The sequence below is a fragment of the Festucalex cinctus genome, chromosome 8 (assembly GCF_051991245.1).
Source record: "Festucalex cinctus isolate MCC-2025b chromosome 8, RoL_Fcin_1.0, whole genome shotgun sequence".
Taxonomy (NCBI): domain Eukaryota; kingdom Metazoa; phylum Chordata; class Actinopteri; order Syngnathiformes; family Syngnathidae; genus Festucalex; species Festucalex cinctus.
Window position 1 is genome coordinate 1,568,128 of NC_135418.1, and position 23,025 is coordinate 1,591,152.

General features: G+C 38.1%; 1 protein-coding gene across 10 annotated transcripts in view; it reads right to left on the minus strand.

The window, feature by feature from the left end:
* itpr1b (inositol 1,4,5-trisphosphate receptor, type 1b) overlaps window positions 1–23,025 on the minus strand; it is a 437,606-nt gene that overhangs the window by 102,930 nt on the left and 311,651 nt on the right. For 5 of the 10 annotated variants that reach the window (XM_077530281.1, XM_077530280.1, XM_077530276.1 and 2 more), the window contains exons 19-38: window positions 22,686–22,805; window positions 22,383–22,574; window positions 21,351–21,602; window positions 21,114–21,255; window positions 18,735–18,888; window positions 18,473–18,666; window positions 18,255–18,393; window positions 17,886–17,940; window positions 17,627–17,792; window positions 16,338–16,505; window positions 15,833–15,904; window positions 15,621–15,758; window positions 15,401–15,526; window positions 15,089–15,289; window positions 14,634–14,885; window positions 14,402–14,527; window positions 14,155–14,283; window positions 11,933–12,053; window positions 11,630–11,814; window positions 1,139–1,287 (exon numbers count right to left, since the gene is read on the minus strand). In XM_077530281.1, coding sequence (XP_077386407.1) covers window positions 1,139–1,287; window positions 11,630–11,814; window positions 11,933–12,053; window positions 14,155–14,283; window positions 14,402–14,527; window positions 14,634–14,885; window positions 15,089–15,289; window positions 15,401–15,526; window positions 15,621–15,758; window positions 15,833–15,904; window positions 16,338–16,505; window positions 17,627–17,792; window positions 17,886–17,940; window positions 18,255–18,393; window positions 18,473–18,666; window positions 18,735–18,888; window positions 21,114–21,255; window positions 21,351–21,602; window positions 22,383–22,574; window positions 22,686–22,805 — 3,081 coding nt within the window. Of the gene's footprint in view, window positions 1–1,138; window positions 1,288–11,629; window positions 11,815–11,932; window positions 12,054–12,929; window positions 12,957–13,453; window positions 13,472–14,154; window positions 14,284–14,401; window positions 14,528–14,633; window positions 14,886–15,088; window positions 15,290–15,400; window positions 15,527–15,620; window positions 15,759–15,832; window positions 15,905–16,337; window positions 16,506–17,626; window positions 17,793–17,885; window positions 17,941–18,254; window positions 18,394–18,472; window positions 18,667–18,734; window positions 18,889–21,113; window positions 21,256–21,350; window positions 21,603–22,382; window positions 22,575–22,685; window positions 22,806–23,025 lie in introns of all 10 variants that reach the window. The other 5 variants (XM_077530278.1, XM_077530272.1, XM_077530271.1 and 2 more) reach the window with 3 other exon arrangements.

The window sequence follows — 23,025 nt, forward strand, 5'->3', positions numbered from 1 at the left end:
AGAGAGCCTCGCGCTATTTTACATTCACATGATAGAGGCGCCGGTGGGGCGCTTTCTATCGCCCGACTTAGTGTGAAGTTTGACCATGGTGGAAGGGGGGGCCACCGCTTCCAGCCCTCTACTTCAAAGGGGTTACGGGGGATCTTTAACACTACTCGCGTGAAAATTTTCATGATTGCAGGGGCGCGCTTCCTCCGCGACTTCAAAGCTGGTGGGTTCCTTCCTGCAACATGATGAAAAGGTTTTTTTTAAACAAGAGGATAACGATTTATGGTTAGCTTAATTCAAAATAACGGCTTCTGATTGGTTGGGAAGGCGGAAGGGGCGGGGCTTAATTCAAAATAACGGTTTCTGATTGGTAGGGGGCGGGGTGTGGGCGGGGCTTAATTCAAAATAACGCCTTCTGATTGGTCCTAGGGGGTCATAAATCAGTTTTTGACATTTGCTGGCCTTTAATAATATATCCTGTGCAGTAATCATTGTGTCTAATCAGCATGTTGATGTAGCACACATGTGAGGTGGGATGGATTATCTTGGCAAAGGAGAAGTGCTCACTATCACAGATTTAGATTGGTCTGTAAAAGGAAAACAATATTTGAGAGAAATTGTGATTATTGTGTATGTAGAAGAAGTTTTAGAGCTTTGAATTCTCATAAAAAAATGGGAGCAAAAACAAAAGTGCTGTGTTTGTTTTTGTTGAGATAATTAGTGATTACGAAACCTATGGTACTAAAAAAAAAATTTACGCTGATGTGAGAGAAAATATTAGTTACCCACTAGATGGCGCTAAAGATTACACACTGTCACTTTAATGGGTTCATAGCATATTAGGTTAAACACAGGTTGTGTCCAAATTCACGAGGCTGGATCCTCCAGGCTGAGTTTTACCGACAAGCAGCATTGGCAGCCCATTCCTATGCAAGTCTCTGCGTCCTGTCGAGTCATGCGAGGAGTGACGTCATGCAGTCGACAAATTCAGCCTTTCGGAGACCCAGCCTTGTGCATTTGGACACAGGCACAGTCAGGGTTTTAAATGACAGCATTATTGACTATATCCACCATATTAGCTTCCCTTTTTAAAAGAGAAGCATCTTACTTAATATAAATAAATAGCATAATGCATATTGCCGTTTCATACTTGGATATGAATCCTCCACTTTCACATTTCTTGCGAGCTTCTGTGTTCTCAGGGAAGAGCAACTCAGGACGATGCAGGACATCCACAAGCACCGAGAGCTCAGCTTGGACGAGCGGCCGTAAACGGTCCTCCAGAGCTGACACTATGTCCTGCATAACAATCAGAGCCAGATTTGAAATAAAACCCTTAAGCAATCAATTAATTCAGGTTGAAGTTCACAACACTTATAAATACTTTTCATGTTTTGAATAAGTCTTTCTGGAACAGACTAAAGAAATCTTTTGTCCACCGTACCATTGTATTCTACAACTCACTGGGGGGGAGGAGGGTATAGCGTGCACTTCACGTCACAAATATGGCACTTCACTGTACTTTAATTTATTTAATTCAATCTCCGGTGTAATAACCTTATTTATTGACTGAATTTTTATTTTATTTTATTTTATTATTATTATCTGCGATTGGCTGGCAACCATTCCAGGGTGTCCCCCGCCTACTGCCCAGAGCCAGCTGAGATAGGCGCCAGCACCACCCTTGTGAGGAATAAGCGGTCAAGAAAATGGATGGATGGATATTATTATTTCAATCTCTGGTGTAATAACCTTATTTATTGATTGATTGAATTTTTTGTATTTATTATTATTATTATTATTATTATTATTATTATTATTATTATTATTATTATTATTATTATTAATTCAATCTCTGGTGTAATAACCTTATTTATTTAATGGTTGAATTATTGTATTATTTTATTATCTGTTTTATTGCTGCTGGACATGTAAATTTCCCCGATGGAGCCATCCCAAAGGGATCAATAAAGTCAAGTCTAAGTGTAAGTGTAAGTGTAAGTCTAAGTCTAAGAACTACAGTGCATTACGTTAAATACTGTTTGGCAAACAGTAACAAACAGATTCATTCTGGTACATTGTCGTTCTGAATTTGTTCAGTTACTCTATTCGGCACAAGACTAATATTTGTGACTGTGAATCAAAACTCTACAAAAGTTTCTAAATCCGTCATGTAACATTTTCTCAAATTCTACTGGTTGTACTAATAAATAAATAAATAAATAAATAAATAAATAAATGAACCAACGAAAGAATGAATAAATAAATAAATGAATGAATGAAAGAATAAATAAATAAATAAATGAAAGAATGAATAAATAAATACATACAATTTTAGCTTATATAAATACTTTGCTGTCAGGCAATTTAAAAAACTTCATTCATCAATTACAAGATTTGTAATTAATTAATCTAATCAATCAATATTAATCTCACATCTGCTAAATAAAGGTTCCCAAATAAAATATTTGAATTGTAGGATTTTTTTTATTTTTTTATTTTTTACACAAGGTAGAAATTACTGCGTTCTTGTTAATAGTCCCGTCTTTGTCCTTATTATAAATAAGCTTGTCATTCAAAGGTCCAAGTAAGCTCGCCTCGCTCTTCTGTGTTGCACTCGTCTCCATGTCTGTTGCCTCCCTGCTTTTGACTAGTGGCGCCGGTAGGAAGTGATGTGTCACTGCAGCCTATGGGTCACTCAATGGGCCAAATTCCAAATGCTTGCGCAAATTTCACTTCACATTCTTGGAACCTGACTAAATTAATCCACAGGTGTCATAAGCATCCATAAGGCAAGGGTCATTGTTTTGTTGGCCAAAAGAGCAGCCAGCTGCCCCGCCCTGGTATTGAGATCAGAAAAAAATAAAAACAGTAGACCTGATCACACCTGTGTTTGGATGTTAATCCAAAACTAAATAAGGCTAAAACTAACTAGACACTTGGAGACAGTTATTGCCTTATTTGCAAAAAATGGTGAGACTAATCCAGCCTTTAGGTATTCCATATAGAGAAGCGTTAATTGCGTTAATTTTCATATAGCATTCATTTGCAGCATAATTAATTAAACAATTAACGTGTTAAACAGCCCTAATAAATACTCAAGACTAGGTTTATCATTTTTCCTAGTAAGAGCCTTGCAAAATGTATAGATTGGATGGTCAAAAGTCAAAATTAACAGAGGTGACACCAAATGACAAGTCTTGATCATTTAAATAAACTTTTCAAGTTTACATTTTCCCGTAACCCTTGTGAGGAGCAAGCAGTTAAGAAAATGGATGGATGGAAGTTTACATTTTTCTTCTGTTTCTATTAGTCGGTTAGAGTGTGAGCTCTGCAAACAAAATTAGACATTTTCCTCAAAATTGCCAATAAAAGAAACATTACTGGATGAACTACAGATTACAACAGCCAATGGCTGTGAGGTTTGTTTCTTATCATTTTCATTTCATAAGAGTTCATGTAAGGTTAATGTTAGAGTTATTGTGTATATATTATTCTATATTTTCTCTTATTACATAGTTAATTGCCAACTATGTATTCAGTATTTCACTATGGGTTTGGAGCTGCTGCATGTTTATTCAACCTGAGGACATCTGGAATGTGGGAATGAAGAACTACAGCCTTCAAGGATTAGTAGTCGTGACGATTTAAAGGATGTCCTCTGTATTTTACGACTGCTGGAGTTGCTTATCACATTGCTGCCAGTACTCCCATTTTCCTCAGAGGCAAGTGTGTAGCCTATTGTGTATGTTAGGGAATCCCAAATAAAAGAGGAGAAGTAGGGAGTTGTGTCAGAAGGGGCTGGGAGCTTGTGATCTGCGCACAACTCTCTGTCAGCTTCTCCTCGCGAGTAATCAAATCCTTGTGTCTTCTCATTCTTTCTTCTGTGTATTTTAAATGTTGCAGGTGTTGACTTGACATTAACTTGGTCCTTTCGAGCCGGATCCCAGGACGCCTAAAGGATTCCAGTTGCAGAGTCGACCTCCAGGAAGACCGTGGCCACGGCAAATACTACCCTTTTCTGGGACTGGATTTTCGTCTCTGTGACTGGGATCTGGAAGGCTGACGGGAATCCAAAGGACGAGAAGACATCTGGGTGAGAAAAAATTTACTTTCCGGGGGAAAGTGTGAAGTGAATGTCGACGTAAAATCTGCGCGAAGGTACTGTCGCAGCCTGCACGAAGGTACTGTGTGGGAGGAAAAACCTTGTGAATACTAGTCAATGGCAAGTAAAGGGAACGGAGCCCAGTAACGTCCGTGTAAAGAGACGATGCCGGAGTCGTGTACGTACTTAAATTCCGTGAAACGCAGAAAATAAAAGGGCCTTGTGTGAGTGTGTGAAGTGAATGGAAGTGTAGTGTCATTTGATACTTACTTCATTTTAAACAAACAGGATTGTAAGTGACAACTCATTGTGGAAGCAAAGGCAAGAATTCTCCGCCCTATTGGGTAGAAGCTTGAGAATTACCACAGTGAGAAATTTATTGTCACCCTGTTATTTGAACCTATCAGTCCCTAGGAAACTCTAGGTTCACGGACTGTACCAAATTCATATAAAATGGGGGAAAATAAACAGTAAAAGGTGAGCTATAAGATGAACTATCCAGTAAGGATTGGATGTTCATAGAAAAATTAGATCCATCTAAAATATAGCATTGAAATACGTGGATTACAAGATATACTTTTGCTGGCCAGCTTAATTTACAATAGTAAAAATAATAACAATAATAATGGTAATCCACTACAATATTAAATAAGGAATAAAATGAAATGGAAAGTTGGAGCTTTAACAGCCTAATGATATCGAGGCATAAGTGTATTGTCTGTAAAAGTGTATGTGTGTGGCTTCTCACTGTGTTTGTCTCTGTGAGCTCTTGTATGTGTCTGTGTGTCATATTGTCTAAAGACGACGGCTTAAAAGGGTTTAAATTGTGTATAAGGGGTTGTTAGATCGTGTCTAACATAACTATGTTAAAAACGGTGAAATTGAGAAATTTTGGTCTGTATCAAATATGAGGTGCGTGGACCAAAAAGTGGTCCCAGAAAGGGTCATCACCCGGTCCTCAGGTGAAAATTGTGTATTTTGTTTTTGGATGGTAAAGCTAATTGTTTGAGAGTGAGTTAAGTAGGTAATTGATGACAAGTTGTTGGACTTCTGACAAAAAAAAAAAAAAAAAATCCTTTTTATTGGACTGTTTTGAGCATGGGAAATGATAAAAGTCAGAGAGAAACGTGAAAGTAGAATTGATTATGGTAGAATTAGAACAACTGGATAAAGAGAAGATGAATTAGTGGATGATTTTAAAGTGGGATTTGTGAAGTGTTTAGAACAAGTTGTGGTGGTGTAGATGATGATAAGACAGGAAGGTGTAACGTTAGAGGACACTGAGTTAAGAAATTACCCTCAAAAGTATAAAATAGATAGTTTAAAATGATATAGATTATTTGATAAATAATGCTAATCTAGTCTACTAAATACTAGTTTAAAGAAATTTGAAACTTTGAATTAAGTAAGTAATGATGGTTTTCAGCTATGACTATATTGTAAAGTGTGTAATGGCACCATTTGTCAAATTGCCAAATGGGGAAGGCCTTGATATCACACTGATAGTAGAAGCTTCTATATGGAAATGCAATGATTTCATGACTTTTTAACAGGTAGTAATTTAAACCTTATTGACTGACTTGAAAATACTTACTAGGAGTTAAATGTTCTAAAAATTCATTACTGTGGTGTTTCTATTTACTAATAGATTTGGTGTGACTCATGCAGATCCAGATTAGAGAACAACATAAAATTGTAAGAAAGAGCCTTTACAATGTCGTTTTGAATATAGTCCTGAAGTTTGTATAAAAGATTAGTTACACGGAGGAATGTTTTCCTAATTGAATTCTGATTTAGCTCCTGCTGTGATTGACTGTGGAATTTAACAAATTCTCCCTCACCAGAACCTGATAAGTAAAATAGGCATTGAAGGGAAAAGATTATTAAAATGGTTTAGAAGGCAAACCTTTTATTAGTGGTGAGTTATTTAAAATAAATAAATAGCTGAGATTTGAATTTGATGAAGAAGAAAAAAATGGCATTTATAATTGAATTTGAATGTTCTTAAAGGAGCACAATTATTAATAGTTGCTTTTCCACCAACAAGCCCAGGATCTTTGAGTTCTGGGTAAAGTGAGTTTTTGGTTGCAAAAGTTCAGCAGGGAATTTAGAATTGTGTTTTTACAGTGTCTTAGAGTTCTCTGTAATTAATTTAAATGAGTTTGATTGAGACGAGCTGCTGTAAAAATACTGACCCCTCAAAGTAACCACCTTAGGTTAGTGAGACCCTGCTGCCGAGATAGTACTTGGATGCCCCATGAGGAATTTTTATTGCCCTGGTAATTGTTGTTGGTGGAAAAACGGCCATTTATTTGAACAAGGTGAACATAAAAAACAAAGATGAAACGAAACCAGTAAGCAGAATTATATTAAATTGGATTAGACCTAGTCTTGGTGTCTACATTAGATGGCAACATGGTAATAAAAAGATAAGCTGAGTAGAAAAAGGGATATCGCTATGTGAAAGGTGTAGGATCTTTGCATTTTTACGACGTAGTCTATATCCTAAATAAATTCTTAAATGGTAGCTGACGCCTTACTACAAAAAGCGAGGGAACTGATTGTAAAGAAGGGAGATGATAAGCTATGTCACTCTGAGCATAAATGTGAGAACGAAAACAATGCCACACCTACGAGTGTCACAGTTGACTGACTACCTGTAAACTGATGATGAGTTTGATACAGTGACACTGCATATAACAATTATGGCAGAACAAATGGAGATGACAGAACTTTTGTTTTTCTTTAAAACTAAATAGGAAGAACTGTTTAACCTGCTTCCTTATGAATTCATCATTCATTCATTCATTCATTCATTCATTCTGATGTTGGGTTTCTTGACAACATGTAAGTAAGTGGAAATCAGAGCAAACAGATCAGATATCATCTATGCTAAAGATGATTTATTTGAGTAAAATGCTGAATTGGAGATAAATTAGACTAGTGATTAAGGACTCGCAAAGGGCAGAAGTGCTGATTGAAAATACTAAACTTACTAACTGGAAATATATTATTAGATAATTTGGATTCTTGATGAAAATTTGAGGAATGAATAAGTACTATAACAGTACACCCAAATTGTATATTCTGGTCTAAATTTGCACTGGAAGGGAAATATACATACATATATATATTATTACTACAAGGATATTGTGAATGTCCCACAATACCCTCTCAAGCAATTCGAAATTGTTTGGGTACATTTGGGAAGTCAGATTTTGACTTGCATGGACAAAATTCTTCTATGGCATGAAAGAAAATTGAGCTGTGAAATGAAAACCAGCAACAACTTAAAAGAAAGAAGAAATTGGAGAATGATGTAAATAAAGGTGTATTACACTTTTGTGCAACAAGGGTGTAATATTGAGATTGTTTTGATTGTAAAGTGGTTATGATGGAGACCCAACGATAAAACGAAGTAATTTTGTCGGCCCTAAGATTTGAAACAAATTACAAAATGATATCTTAAATTCCTGAGTGAAATTGTGACCTGTTATGAACTTTTGATGTTTGTGATTATACATATATAATTATACATGAATTGGGTGGATAATTATGCTAACAATTCTACTACTGAAATTGAATTGAGATACTGATAACAACGACAATGTTTGACAAATTTTAATAGATAGATGAATGTGAAAAATGCAGTTTGTGATTTAAATTGAACAATGATAGTAGTGGCTTTACGAAGATATTGGAAGGCCATTTGAACAGACAATTGATTGCTGACATGGTTATGAGTTTTGTTTAGAATGCATGAAGTAGAATTTAAGCCAGTATTTTATATTAATTGTGTACAAGATGATTGATATTCATGGTGGCTTTATTATTAACTACATATGGCTTTGGGAAAGATGTGTTACATTTAAACTTGATTATATGGTTGTAAACAATACAAGATGTAGTATGATACAATTAGTTTTGAAGAAATGCCAGACTACTACTATGCTATGGGTAGACTATAAAATTCTATCCGTCCAAGACATGTAAACTACAGTGTTCTTTCGCAAATTAGGGCCAGAGCGGTGAAGGCTACAGGGTCCCAATTGTTTTAAATTCCATAGTTGTTTAAAAAAAAAAAAAAAAGAAAAGAAAAAAAGTGCTGATTTTGTGGATTTTTGTACAGCTGTGTAATTTTTTGGAAGAGGAAAATGACTGTATGAAGGTTAACCCACTGATATACGAGGGAACACTGTAGTGGAAAAGAAAAAAAAGGAAAAAGGAAAACCTTTTGTAAATATTGTGAAATTATTTTAAATTGCATGCAGCATAAGATTTATATGAAGTGGCTTGGATAATGATTTTGAGTTGTGAGCCATAAAAATGTCTCAAAAGGGGGGAGTTGGTAACAATACGGCAATACCGCATGTAAATTTTATATTTTTAATTTTTTAAGTTTTTATGTTTTTGGAATTTTGTTTTAGAATTTTGTTATACATGGAATTGATGTTTCTAATATTTTACAATTTTTGTTAGTGGCTATGGATTTTATGGAATTGAACAAAAAGTAAGACAATGTCAATATTAACAAGTACTGATTGATGGTCTTAAAAAATGTAACAATGAGTTGAAATTGTTCCAGAAAAACAACTGGATGTTATTATTATGGCAGAAGCATTGTGTGAACAGATCATGTCTCTATATGACGTACTAGTTATTTGGAGTAATGAATGAAAGTCACTTTATATGTTACATTGTTTAAGGGAAAAACAGAAAAGCGAGAAAAATACATGATCAAAGCATGGAGATAAGATAATTGATGATTAAGTAATTTGGGAAATTGTAAAAGGAACAAGACAGTTAAGCTCGTTTGAAATTTCGTGTGGTGGACCATTTAAATTTGCCTATTGTAATAACCTGTTAAGCCGTACAGATGAAAGAAATTTATTCAAGTGACTATATGAGAAGATTGTTTAAATGATAAGGAAGTGAAAATGTTTAATCAAATGCCAGATGACTCTCTATCTCAGCAGGAAGGCAAGCCTCCCATCAAGGGTAGTGACTGACTTTGATTAAAGGTCCAGCCTAAGGTGGGAAGGCCCTTGTAAGTGTTGTTGGCCCCGAAGGTTGTGAAGATCGCTGAACGACTCTCCTGGATTCACCTATCACATGGCACAAAACAGGTACCATTGACTAACAGCTTGCCAGGTTGCGGAACGAAGCCTGACTGAAGTGAGGTCAGAGGAGAAACAAGCAGCTTGACTCGCTGTGAAAAGTCTGACCAAGTAAGTCAGTGAAGACTTTGGGAGCACATTGTTTGCTACCCTCAAAGTTCCCCCAACCGCTGTGAAGTCCAGGACCTGTCTCACTGTGCAGGATGTGTCAGAAGGGACAACTCAAGGAGACGAGTCCCTTTCCTGAATCAAATGGAGCGTAAGATGCGATCAGACGCAGTTGGGGCTGTCTTTTTTATTTTGATTTTTGGGGCCATCATGAAGAGGAAGAGAGACAGCTGGTTGAATTATTAATGCTGAGAATTACATACAGAAACATTGGATAATGTACATTATGATATGCTTGAATTATTTTCAGATCCAGCCGACTATGACTAAAGATTAACATTGCCTCTGAGTGTAAAAGTATTTGTTTTCGTAAATATGATCCTGCAGTTGAAAATCTAATTGAAGTAACTCATAGGTGATCTGAGACTTTGAGCAAATATATAATAAACAGGGGGGAATGTTAGAGTTATTGTGTATATATTATTCTATATTTTCTCTTATTACATAGTTAATTGCCAACTATGTATTCAGTATTTCACTATGGGTTTGGAGCTGCTGCATGTTTATTCAACCTGAGGACATCTGGAATGTGGGAATGAAGAACTACAGCCTTCAAGGATTAGTAGTCGTGACGATTTAAAGGATGTCCTCTGTATTTTACGACTGCTGGAGTTGCTTATCACATTGCTGCCAGTACTCCCATTTTCCTCAGAGGCAAGTGTGTAGCCTATTGTGTATGTTAGGGAATCCCAAATAAAAGAGGAGAAGTAGGGAGTTGTGTCAGAAGGGGCTGGGAGCTTGTGATCTGCGCACAACTCTCTGTCAGCTTCTCCTCGCGAGTAATCAAATCCTTGTGTCTTCTCATTCTTTCTTCTGTGTATTTTAAATGTTGCAGGTGTTGACTTGACAGTTAACTCATGAATCTTCTCCCTGTAAGTGTGAATCGTGGTCTCGGGAGCTCTAGCCATGTGACTATCCGCGGCAGTAAACAGGGATGAATTTGCTTGGACCACGGAATGTCCATGTCAATGTGCACATTAAGCAAGGGTTGACAAATTGTAACATCTGGAAACTGCACGCTTTAGTTCAGTGGTATCCAAACTATGGCCCGGGGGCCATTTGCGGCCGGCCATCCATCTTCTAGCTGCCCTCAGCATATCAAAAAATTACTTTTGACAGAGCCTGCTTTTCTAGATATACAAAGAAACTATTTAAATCTAAAACAGAAATATTTCTCTTTGTAATTTAGTGAATTAAGTCAGATATTTCAGTTCCAGGAGCAAAAATGGTTTCTTCCATGTTCCACTGTCTGTGTCAAGGTCTAATTTGTGAACATATCACATGATAATAATGATTAACTAAGATCCTCGAGTAAAAACTACTTTAAAATTTGTCATTTTATTACCGATTCTTCTCCCTTTGATTCTGAATGAGCAGATTGGTTCAGGGCTGGGGCAGATCAATTATTGTGGGATACAGGGGTGTGGTCCACCCCCAAATCAAGAAAAATTTAAAACTGTCTTGTTTAAAAATAACTAAAACAAAAACACAAACACACACACACACACACACACACACCCCCCCACACACACACACACATACACACACACACACACACACACACACACACACACACACACACACACACACACACACAAAACCCAGTTAAACTATAGTACATTGTTTCACCGTGTTTAATATCCATCCATCCATCCATCCATCCATCCATCCATCCATTTTCTTGACCGGTTATTCCTCACAAGGGTCGCGGTGGGTGCTGGAGCCTATCCCAGCTGGCTTCGGGCGGTAAGCAGGGTACACCCTGAACTGGTTGCCAGCTAATCGCAGGTATGTTTAATAATGTCAGATAATTTCAAAATGGCCCTAGTACCCTTCGATTATTCTGTATGTGGCCCTCAAAGGAAAGTTTGGACACCCCTGCTTTAGTCAAATTGTTTTAGATGACTTTTAGAGGGTAGTCAGAGACTTCCAGGGTACACATAGTCATTTGTTACAATTATTTGACGCGCCACAGCTCGAGTTATTGAATCGTTTCCCCAGAAAATGAATGTGAAGATGACTGCATTCATATTTGTTCACTACCTTTTCTTTTCTCTTCCATAAAGTGATTAATCACAACATACATGATATGAGGCATATGACGGGAGCAGCGACAGCTCCCTTTTCACAAAGTACCAGTGAAGACTGAAATGTTGAAATAAAAAATAATGACCCAGTCTGCCTGAAAAATTGACAACCATAAGTACACAAAAGGGATTAACACTGAAAATGTTGACGTCTCTTTGCCCACCTGTAGCCTTTCAATTATGTTTCTATAGTCTTTGGAGGTCGGAATTCCGGAATCTCGTCTGGAAGTGTTCTTTGCTGACAGTTTCCAGTTGAGGAGGCTCTTCTGTACAACATTATTGGACTTGACGAATAAGTTGTTCACTTGACTGTCCAGATCCACTGGGATGGCAATGGCTCTGCTCTTAGCTGGGTTGAAAATTATGCAAACGTGTAAACGGTTGACACATTGGTGTATCACACTTTTTATTTTTATCTAAACAACCATACGCTTCATGGTTGGTGGTCCATAAGTGTAATATCATACCAACGTCTGAGAGTACTTTAATGCAAGCCTCCACCGAAGCTTTCTGTACAGGGTTAAGCCAGTTACAGTGGTAAACTCTGAAGACCCCCTGTAGCAACTGTACAAACACAGGCTGTCGTGTCTGAAAAAAAGAGAGGGATATCATAATAGTTTGTTAGTAAGGAGAAGTCAACTCAAAAATGTTCTTTACAGTATTATGTTCCATTTAACCCTACTAAGTCTAAATGCGGTATTCTGATTAATATTGTCTTTGTGAAATACGAGTTAAGCAGCAAAATCTGCTACGTTTTTTTTCATCTCTGGGGGCAGCCACTTTGTGACTTGCTGTCACTTTGAAAATTACATCACAGTTGCTCAGGGCTCAGGTAATGGCCAATCACAGCTCACCTGTTTTCTGAAGCTGAGCTGTGATTGGTTGTTATGTGAGCAACTGTGACTTCATTTTCATCCATCCATTTTCTGAATTGCGTCACGAGGCTGCCTGAATATCCTCACGAGGGTTGCGGGTGTGCTGGAGCTTATCTCGGCTGTCTTCGGTCAACAAATAAAATAAAGCAAGCACAATGTTAGCCCCGTGAGATGGACAAAAACAGGTGGATTTTGCTACTTAACTCATATTCCATAAATTTACTTATCTTATTCCTTACTGCATGACCGATTTCTGTTCCATGTACAGCACTTTGTATACAGCAATGCTTGTTTTACAGTGCTTTAGAAATAAAGTTGAGTTGAAATGCAACATTAATCAGAATGTCATGTTTAGACTAATGGGGGAATATACGTTATTGTAAAGAATTTGGGGATAACTTCCTTTAACATTGGTGTTGAACAACAAGAGCAAATATGACTATTACAGTAGATTCCCTGACTATAGTGGAAGGCTCTACAGATTTTAGTGAGCCAGCTGTTTGGAATCATCTGCACAACCCACCAGCAGTTGCTACATGGTGAAAGAAAAATCTATTGGCTTGTCTCCGCCCTAAAGGACAATAAATACCTCTGTTATCTTTCCCAGAATGGCAGCCTGCAAAAGAGTGTAGTGATATAATGGATAAATCTTGTACAAAAAGAAAATGTAATGAAAAAAATATTTGCTACTGCAGTGATGGAAAATTTTCACTGGGAAACTGCATGTGACAACAAACCACAACATCATAAACTATTTGGCTTGCCAAACACTACACCCCCAGGCTCCGGCTCAGACATGGAGTGACCATTTCAAGTCATTGCATCAGGTACAGCCCGCCCGAACCCCTCCCTCACTCCCTCCCTCCATCCATCTTCCGATCTGTTTATCCTCGCGAGCTTGCTGGAGTCTATCCCACCCAATTCCAGCAAAACCATGTGCAACACACCCACAGATACGGTTACAACAAAGTCACTGTGCTAACTAAGCCACGGGAAACCCACACAGTGTAGACAGAATACTTCTTTGACCACAATTTCTTGTATCACATACACAAAAGTAGGTGGGCCACAAGGGATAGGTTGGAAAACATATGGGAGGAGTCTTTTACTTACATACATGTTGCGAGCAATCTACGCAGAGAGGAATTTCATATTTTACAGTGTTTGTAAAATTTACATCAAAATCAATAATTAAATCACTGGGTCACAATATGAGATTAATCAAATGAGTTCCAAGAGGACAACTGGATCAAAACTACAATTTCAGAAATAATCTGGTTTCGATACAAATAATTATTCAAGAACTCGTTTATTATTGTGGCTACATGTTTGCTGTGGTGTACAATAGCACTTTTGTTTTTGGCACTCTAGCCATGTAAAGAATGCAAAATATTAGAAACAGCTATCAGTATGGATGGAGGTTTATACTGTAATCTAACAAAGAATATAAAGTTATAATAATAGACCACTGACAAAATTGTTTTTCCTGCAGCTTGCGTATTGGATCTCGTCAGCGTTTATGTTGTGACTGGCCTACATACTGATTACGTATTTGATGATGGTTCTTCTTTCAATCCAATAAACACATTCAAAACCAACAAGTCAAAAATACAATCTTTGACAAACAGATTGCAAAGTATGTAAGACACAACTCTCTAAACCGCATTACATAATATACTACTGTTTAACACTTTAATCACTGAGGCTAAGCCATTTGGCTTTGCTACCATCTAGCCCCATAGGGGTAAGGAAAACCCGGGGTTTGAAGTGTTAAACTACAGCACATTAAATGCTTCACCAAACATTTCTTGTACCTGCAAGCTTGTGCTCTGATCAGAAAAAGGAGAGCTGAAGAAACATGTGACGATGCTCATGACTGTCTCAGTTACATAACACTCCAACATGGTATCTGCATGCTTCCTGTCACTGGTGTTGTTGCAGACCTAGACATAAATAAATAGGTGTGATGTTTTGGATCATATCTCTTGATCATGAGTGACAGTGGGGCTTTTTAGCAGTCTCCATTCATTTTCTTACTTCCAGGTGCCTTGCTTTGCTTACCCGACAAATGTCCACCAGGAAGTTTTCAAACAGCTTCCACATGTGGTTTGATGTATAAATCTCTTTCATTTCCACTTCAGTGTCGACATAGCAGTGGTTCAGGAAGTTTATATAGGCAATCTTTACCTAAAACATGTGAAAATCTTGTATCCAAGCAATCTACAATACTGAATGTATTCCAACTAAAATGTTAAAAAGAAAAAAAGAAGAAGAAGAAAAAAAACTTTCTCACCTCAGGAATGCAGTCTTCATGTGTGACAACCCGCACAATGTCATCCAGCGGCAACAAGGAGTTACATTTGATCTCAGTGTAAACATTTTTGCCCTCAGTGCAGACAGCTAACAGTTCAACCAGGTGGATGTGGTACATTAAAGGACTGTTTTCGTCCATACGGTCCCGCTCAGAGAGCATCATTTGAATTAATGTTTGAAAGGACGCACGATCGTTGTAGAAGACCAGGACATCCTCACCCGAGTTCACAAGCTGAGGAGTCAGAGTCATAGCAGACAACTGAAATCAGTGGCTTACAACCATTTCACATTACTCCAAGAAAAATTGCATTCTCAAAAACTACTGGAACATACAACTACTCAACACCATCATCTGATGTACGATTGGGCGTAAGTGGACATTAGAATGAGCCTTCATGCATAACTTGTACTTCATAAGAAACAAAAAACTCAAACCTCAGCCATGACAACGTCTTGACACTTTTTGATGAACTTATTCTCAGCCTTCACAATGGTTTGAAGAAACTTAAGGTACTGGACATGTCGGCCGTGTGTCTCAGCACAGTGAACAAAATGTTGAACCACACGGTCATTGATCTCACTGCTCAGTTGGAAGTTATTCATGAAAATGTGCTGCATGGTAATGGCCTCTAGAATCTGAAAGAGCAGAAAAGCACAACAAATCAACAGTATAAAAAACACAACTAATTTAAATTACTGATAAAACGTAAAATTAGGCCTCTAAACTATCAATGGTGTGTCCCTCACCCCTGGGTTAAGAAAGAGGTTGATATGCTTGTGAAGAAGAGCTTGGTTTTGCTGGTTGCCTGCACAGAAATTCTGCAGAAACTCATGAGCCAGTTTCATGATTTCTTGCATGCGAACATCCTCACCCTATTGTAGAAAACACACAGAATCTCCTTTTTCCCGCCCTATAAATGTTATAATGTATGTAATATGATCTTCAACCTCTGAACTACATACGGACCTTTTCATACGGAATCTGTAGAAGCTCTAGCACCACGCAGTGAGCTCCCATATTTCTCAACAGCCTCTGTTGCTGTTTCTTACACTTCTTCCCTGAGCTCCCCTCCTGGACGCAGAGCATACTGAGACGCAGCAGAATCTGGACAGAAATAGATCAAAAGATTTAATAACAAAGAAAACACTTAAATAACAACACATAATAAATGAGTATACCTCTTTTACAACCCTGTAGTTATAGTTACTAGTGCCTTCCGTACTATTCTTGTCAGAACCAAGTGAATCCCCCTGTAAAAGAACAAGACGTGTTAACTATTACAGTACTGGACTGCATCAACTCAATTTACTGATTTAAAAAGGTACTTATACTACACCTGTTCAAACCCTCAATATAGTTTCTCGTATAAACAACTTAGATGACAAACCAGGTCCTTTAAGCTTTGCCTAGGTCACAGGTGTCAAAGTCTGATTGTCAAGGGAAGGAGTCCTGCATGTTTTCAAGGTTTCCCTACTCCAACACATCTAATTCAATGATGATGATCATTATCAGGCTCCTGCAGAGCTTGCTGATGAGCTGTTCATTTGAATCAGCTATGTTGGATGAGGGAAACCTCTAAAACATGCGGTACTCCGGCCATCGAGGACCGGACTTTGACACCTGTGGCCTAGGTTGTAGTTCGGAACTGCTGACACTACGATGTAACATTAAATTGTTGTTTACCTTCTTTTTGCTATCTGACTCTGAGGGTCCATCAACATCCATCCCATCTTCTCCCTGTCTTTTGTAAACCCACAGCTCTGACTTCTCCACAATGGACCGCAATTGGTCAAGGTCTGATTTGATCTGCTTGTAGTTATCGACATCCTGCCTGGTCACAAGGAGCTGGACCTACAGCATATTTTGATTCACAGGATGAAGGGTTTGCATTCAGTTTCCTTTTAGACTTAGAATTTAGTTTATTGATCCCTTTGGGATGGCTCCCTCTGGGAAATTTACATATCCAGCAGCGATAAAGATACAGTTGGACATCATGGTACTCACTGCTTTCACTTTATGGAAGTGCTAGAAGTTACGCAACAAATTGCAAGCTTGGGCTAAACGGCATAATTTCTGAGAAGCCGCACAGTAACGAGACTGACTCTGACAATACTGCAATGACGAGAGGGAACCTGGTGTGTTGATTGGAGAACTTGCAGCTGTTTGTTTCAGATATAGAAGATGAGGACTTTGGGGGATTTGTGGATGAAGATTGATTAAAAGTAACGTGATTACATTGTTAAATACTTCAATAAAGTACAACTAAACTGAACACCCATGCATGCTAGCATGTGTTTTAGCGTGAAAGCATGCTCCCATATGTTTTGAGGAATGGTATGTTTAAGCGTGCATGCGCCTAATAAGGCGGTGTGCCTTATGTGTGTGTTAAATACAGAAATAGCACCATTAACTGAGACTGCACCTTTTAATACGGTGCTCCTTATGGTCGTGAAAATACGGTAATCGTTAATCTGTCATTCATCATGTTTGTTTGTTTGTTTGAGTGGAGTAGTTGAGTCAAACGTTAGAGGTTGTTACTCGTGTCGACACTTTCGTCTGACGCCGTTCATTTGTTCGACATCAGCTTCGGGCAGCAGAAGCTTAAATAATGTGTGATTAAATAAGGTGAGATAACCAACCAGCATCTGCTGTCAACTTACTTGAGAAATTACAGAAGTGGGCATCCGTCAATGTTTTCTTTTCGTGATGCGTCAGTCCGTGACCTGGTTAATGATGATTACATTGACGAACAAAAACCTACTCCCGGCAATGCTGAGTCCGTCAATGTTTCTAAGTTTCTCGTCAATCATTAATCGTCATCAAAATGTGCATCCGTCATTGACGGATTGACTGCCCATCCATCAATATTGACGGAATGCCCACCTCTTTAAATGTTGAAACATCTGTGTTACCCAGAACTGCAAGTAAAAAAAAAAAAAAAATGAGAAGGAAACAGCATTGGTCTGCTGTACCTGTTTGAAAGCCATGAGAACATCCTGCCTCTGGCTGAAGTGTCGGAAGAGCAAATGAAGTGCTCCGGACACCAGAGGTGGGTAGTCATGCATGGTAAGATGTAGAAGCACTCTTAGGAAGGTACGTCCACCATGGTCATCCAGGTCTAGAGGAGTGTTCTCTTCACTAAATGGCCAGAGAAAAATAACTTACTTTAATTATCTTTACTGAATCATGTGTCAAGCTTTTGCTGATGTAGCAAGATGAGTTAAGAGTTACCTTCCTCCAAATATTCCTTCTGCCTGCTCCTCGATATTTTCAAAGTCAAGATTTCCTGAAGGGTTCAGATTTAGTTTCAAGATCATTTTGTATTTTACAATGTTTAAGAATGCATTCGCACAGGGCCAACTTCTATGCTGACTATAGTTACGCTTCCCTTCCTGGTCACCAACTGGCTTACAGTCACAATGTGCTGCGCTCACTTGTGCCAATCAAATTCACAGCTTGAACATCATACGCCAATGAATACACGGCAAGTTCAAGCGCACTGAGGCTGATGTGTACTAGGGTTGAGCATGGCACAGTGTGATGCATTCGTCAACCAGTCAAGACTTTTAGTGTGCCTAGTGCGAGTGTGCCCTCACATACCTGGCATCTGACTGGTGACATTAATGGTTCCATTCTGGCTTGCAGCATTTTCTGATTGCTGGTTGTTTTCATCAAACTCTCTTTTGAAAATACAGAGTAAGCAAGAAATTCTGTAGTCTAGCCGCACGTTGAGGATAAACTGAGGGAATAGAAGGTAAAATTAAAACAACAGCGATTGGTTACAGGTTTCAGTAAAAAGTAGTCTTCTGCTGCCACACCTGTAGAATTTCAATGATTTTAAGCTTGGTATCCATGACCATGATGTCTTCTCTCTCTGGTTCTGCTTGGGCTTTAACGACATCGCCCTCTGGCTGATGAGTTGGTGTGGTGTGCAGTAGACCGCCTCCTCGCAGCACTACTTGGGTCATTAGCTCCCCGACTCCATGAATGGACTTCATCACATTACTGCCAGCTACAGAAACACAAAACTCAACCATAATGGAAATACCATAAGTGAAGTGTCAAGAGCAAGATTCCAACCTTTGTTTTGCTCTCCTTTCTCAATCTTGTTGATTGGGTATGTGATGCTGACATGGACACAGTCTAAAATATTCAGCAGTATCTTTGTCAGCCTTAACAGGTCACTGAAGTTGTAGAACCCAAAGTATATGAGGTTCCTTGCCAGATTCACTACCTAGTAAAAAAAATAAATAAATTGACAATCATGGCCTACAGTGTATCTGAAAACAATATGGTGATTTGTCTTTTTTTTTTTTTTTTTTACTTAAGCCCCTATCCCACTGAACTGAGAACATTGCCGAACGCGGCGAATGTTGAATTCTCAAAATATGAGGTTGTCGCCCATCATTTTACGACATATCTACGACGTGTTTGCGATGTTAAAGCGACATTTGAGACAATGCGCAAATTAACCTAAAATGTGAGTCAAATTGACCCACACAACAAATTAAAATGATTTTTTTTCCCCCTTTTTATTAGAAGATGTAATTATTGGACATTTTTGTCCATTCATGCTTCGCTGTGGCGTGTTTGCGTGCAAAAAACACGACCCTGTTCATTTTGGACTTCTTTCCTGTGTGCTATAAAAATGAGTATGGCGTCATCAAGCATTGCCATAATTTAGATTATTAACCATTTCAGGTTTCATATTCTTTCTTTGTGAAAAGAAACTCGCAATATTTTTGTTAATATTTCAAACGGAAGCACTGCCGCACATTCATATAATAATAATTATAATAATAATGCTTTTGAATATCATCCAAAATATCAATCTAATATTTCCAGATTATGTTTATCACATGTTTACACTCTTGAATTTTGTGGACAATCAGTTGTGGTTTTTTTGGACATAAAGTGACATAATGTTTTGCTACAGGAAAACGGGGTCAAGCCATTACGAAGTGAACAGTTAATAATAATAATATACATAAAACATTGCGAGATTCATCATTGTGAGATCATTAGCACATGTCAGTCATGCTTTTCATTCATAATTCCACCATAACAGACTGGTTGTGCACATAAACAAGGGTTGGCCGTGTGTCCGCAAATGTCCTTTTTTTTTTTAGTCTTTTTAGATTAGTCTATGCATGTAACCTGAAATGCAGGAATGCTATCCAAATTATGTCAATACTTGACAACGTCGTAGGCATTTTTATAATATAGACCAGGTAATAAGTCCAAAAAGCAGGGCCGCGTTGTCCCATGCTCACCACGTCATCGCGATGAAGCTCTGCACAATAAAAAGTCCAATATGACATTGTACATGGTATGTCATCATTTTGACACGTAAACGGCTTAAACCTTTTGTTTTGCCATTGATATTTTAAGGCTACATGACATAGCCTTATGCTTGCGCGCGGCAACATCTTGCTGTGTTTTGGAGGTATATCACTGGCTTGACAGTGATCGCTGCCCATGGTGGGCGGGGGCACACTGAGCACTTGTAAAACATGAAATACAAAGTAGAAAATATGTTCAACACGTCTCGAAGCTATCTTTTCGTTTTTCATTTTTAAATCTGATTTCAATGCGTGTGCTTCTCCAAGCAGAGCCGCACTCTCCGAACAGTGCGCTCTGCCTTAACACGAGCACTCTCTCACTATAGTATATGGGTGGCAGAGTGAATTTCTGAATGGGACCTCGGAAATAACTTTGCCGACACATTTATGACAAATTACGATGAATTATGACGGGATTACGAGCAAATGCGCATGTTGGCGAAACAATGGATTCGCAACATGTCCCGGCGACAATGGCGACAACTACAAATAACTACAAATAATTACGAACACAAATGCGACATTCGACCAATTCAGTGGAATCGGTCCTTTATCTGTTCGAGCAATGCCTGTGCAGTTATTCATTTCTATTTACATGTTTTATATATATATATATATATATATATGCTATTTTTTTTTTAATAAAAATAAATGTGGCTAAAACTTGATTAAAATCGTTTTTAATTTTTCTCAACTAAAACTGGAGTAAAGCTATCACATAGTAAAATACGTAGCTAAAATGTGACAAAGACAAATTCGTCCAAAAGATAAAAACTACCACTATAATGTCTGGGGGGGAAAAGCAACGACTGTGAAAAGACTGTGCCAAAATGGAAATGTTCTTCCTGGGACCGAAAGCGCTAAACCAGGGTTGATGATAAGTAGAATTAGCACATTTACATGATCTGACAGCACATATTCAATTGTGCTTCTGATCTCATAAATGCATGCTCCTTACAAATGGGGCATGATTTAAAATGAAAAACAAGGCTTATCGGTGATACCAAATGAATTGGCAAGAAGCATAATTACAACAAAGAACAAAATCTAACACAAATGATCACTTTTTGTTCTGTTTATATATGTCGATTACCGGTATTCAAGAAAAATAAAATACCTCAAAGGTCAGCTTGTTTTTCTCTTTGTCAGAGAAGGGAACATTTTGTGACACTACCTCTCTCAGGTAGTTTTCAACAAAATCCATGGTGAGGCAAAATCGCTCCTTAATCTCATCTCTGCTGGTTCCATCATTATCATAGCTAGTAAGACAAATGGAAAGTTAGATAAGAAATGAACAGCACCACTTGAGGTAACACGCAAATTAATCCTGCAACACATTTAATAAGGAACTCACTCATCAATTGTAATTTGAGAGGGGATCTCAGACCAAAGACGAGCATATTTGACAGGTGTGACCTGCTCCTGTGGATCACGGTCCACATGCATGTGCAGCATGAGGCGACAGAAAGAGGCTCGCAAGTCATAGGGCAGATCCTCATCAGACATACAGCGAAGGATCAAATCCACGTCCAGCTGCCCAGAGATCTTATTGATGGCCAAGTACTGACGGTCCAAACACATCCGGGCAAAAAGGTTGAGTTGGCACCTATCAAGAAATTGTGTGGATTTTTTGCCAGTTCGAGTATGTGTTTAGGTTTTTAATACCCCCACATCATATAGAGCTGCAACAAAAAGTATGGGAACACTTTCATATTATTTCGAATTCTACATAAAATGGTCAAAAATGTGATCTGAATTTCAAAGTTACTACAATATAGACAAATGAAGTTGAAGTAATGTCAAAATACCACTGATTGTCACACTAAGTCGGGTGAAATTTGTTCTCCGCATTTGATAACTCCCATGAGGGAGCGGTGAGCAGCAGGGTGCCGCGCTCTGGAATCAGATGGTGATCAAACCCACCCCTCCCAAATCCAACCCTTAATGCTATGCTGAGTGTCAAGCAGGCAGGCAATGACCTTCCAGTCTCAGGGCGGACACTCTACCACAAGTCCACTGAGCTGGTAAATACCGTCTGCACAACACAGCACACAAATAATAATAGGGAATTAATTCACAAGTTAATCAGGACATTTTACAGGCGAAATGAAGACCATCTGTCCGCAAATGAAGCTGGAATGGTTGATGTATCAGGACAACTAACCAAAGCACAGAAGTAAATCAAAAGAATGGCTGGACTAAAGAAAACAAGCCTTCTCAAAATATATTTTTTCTTGCAATTCTATATGATATCATATTCATAACGTTTTATGTTTATGCGTTCTAAAATTTCACACTGAAAAGGGTAACTTTATTCATTCATCTTTACCACAGTGGTTATTCAACAAAATAAACAAAGCAAAATGGATGTTCAAACATATCTGACCTGTAGTAATTGACCACCTCATAGTCCTCCTTCTGACCTTCCTTTGCATCCTGGGCCAACTCTCGTATGCTCTTACTTCGTATATCCTTGAAATTGTCTTTCCAGAACAACCACACCTCCTCTTCATCTTCAGCCTCAACTGGATTATCACCATTTGTTGATACTTCAACCTCAAACCTTGATAAAACTAATCTAATACACAAGTCATAATTCAAAGTTATTTATTTATTTATTTATTTATTTAATTATTTGTTTATTTTTTCAAAATACAATCATCAGGTAAACAGAAATGATGATGCTAACCTAGTTTCGATGAGGATGTCGGCATTGGACAGATCAAGCACTGCATTACAGATGAGCTCCTGAGTCACTGGAATGGATTTGTTCATAGACACACAAAGATCCGACAGGTAGTCCAAAAACCTGTGTACAACAAATGCCAGAGATATCTTAACCCAGATTTTTACTTGATTTCTAAGCAAAGTATTCAAACAAACTGTGACGGTCTTCATCATTCTGATTTCCAACATGAGGTGCAGAATAACGAGCACATAATCGATACAAATGTAGTGGCAAACATTTCCTCTTGTGTAGACATTTTTTTAAATGCCATAAACAAATATCACTGCATAATCTATTCAGA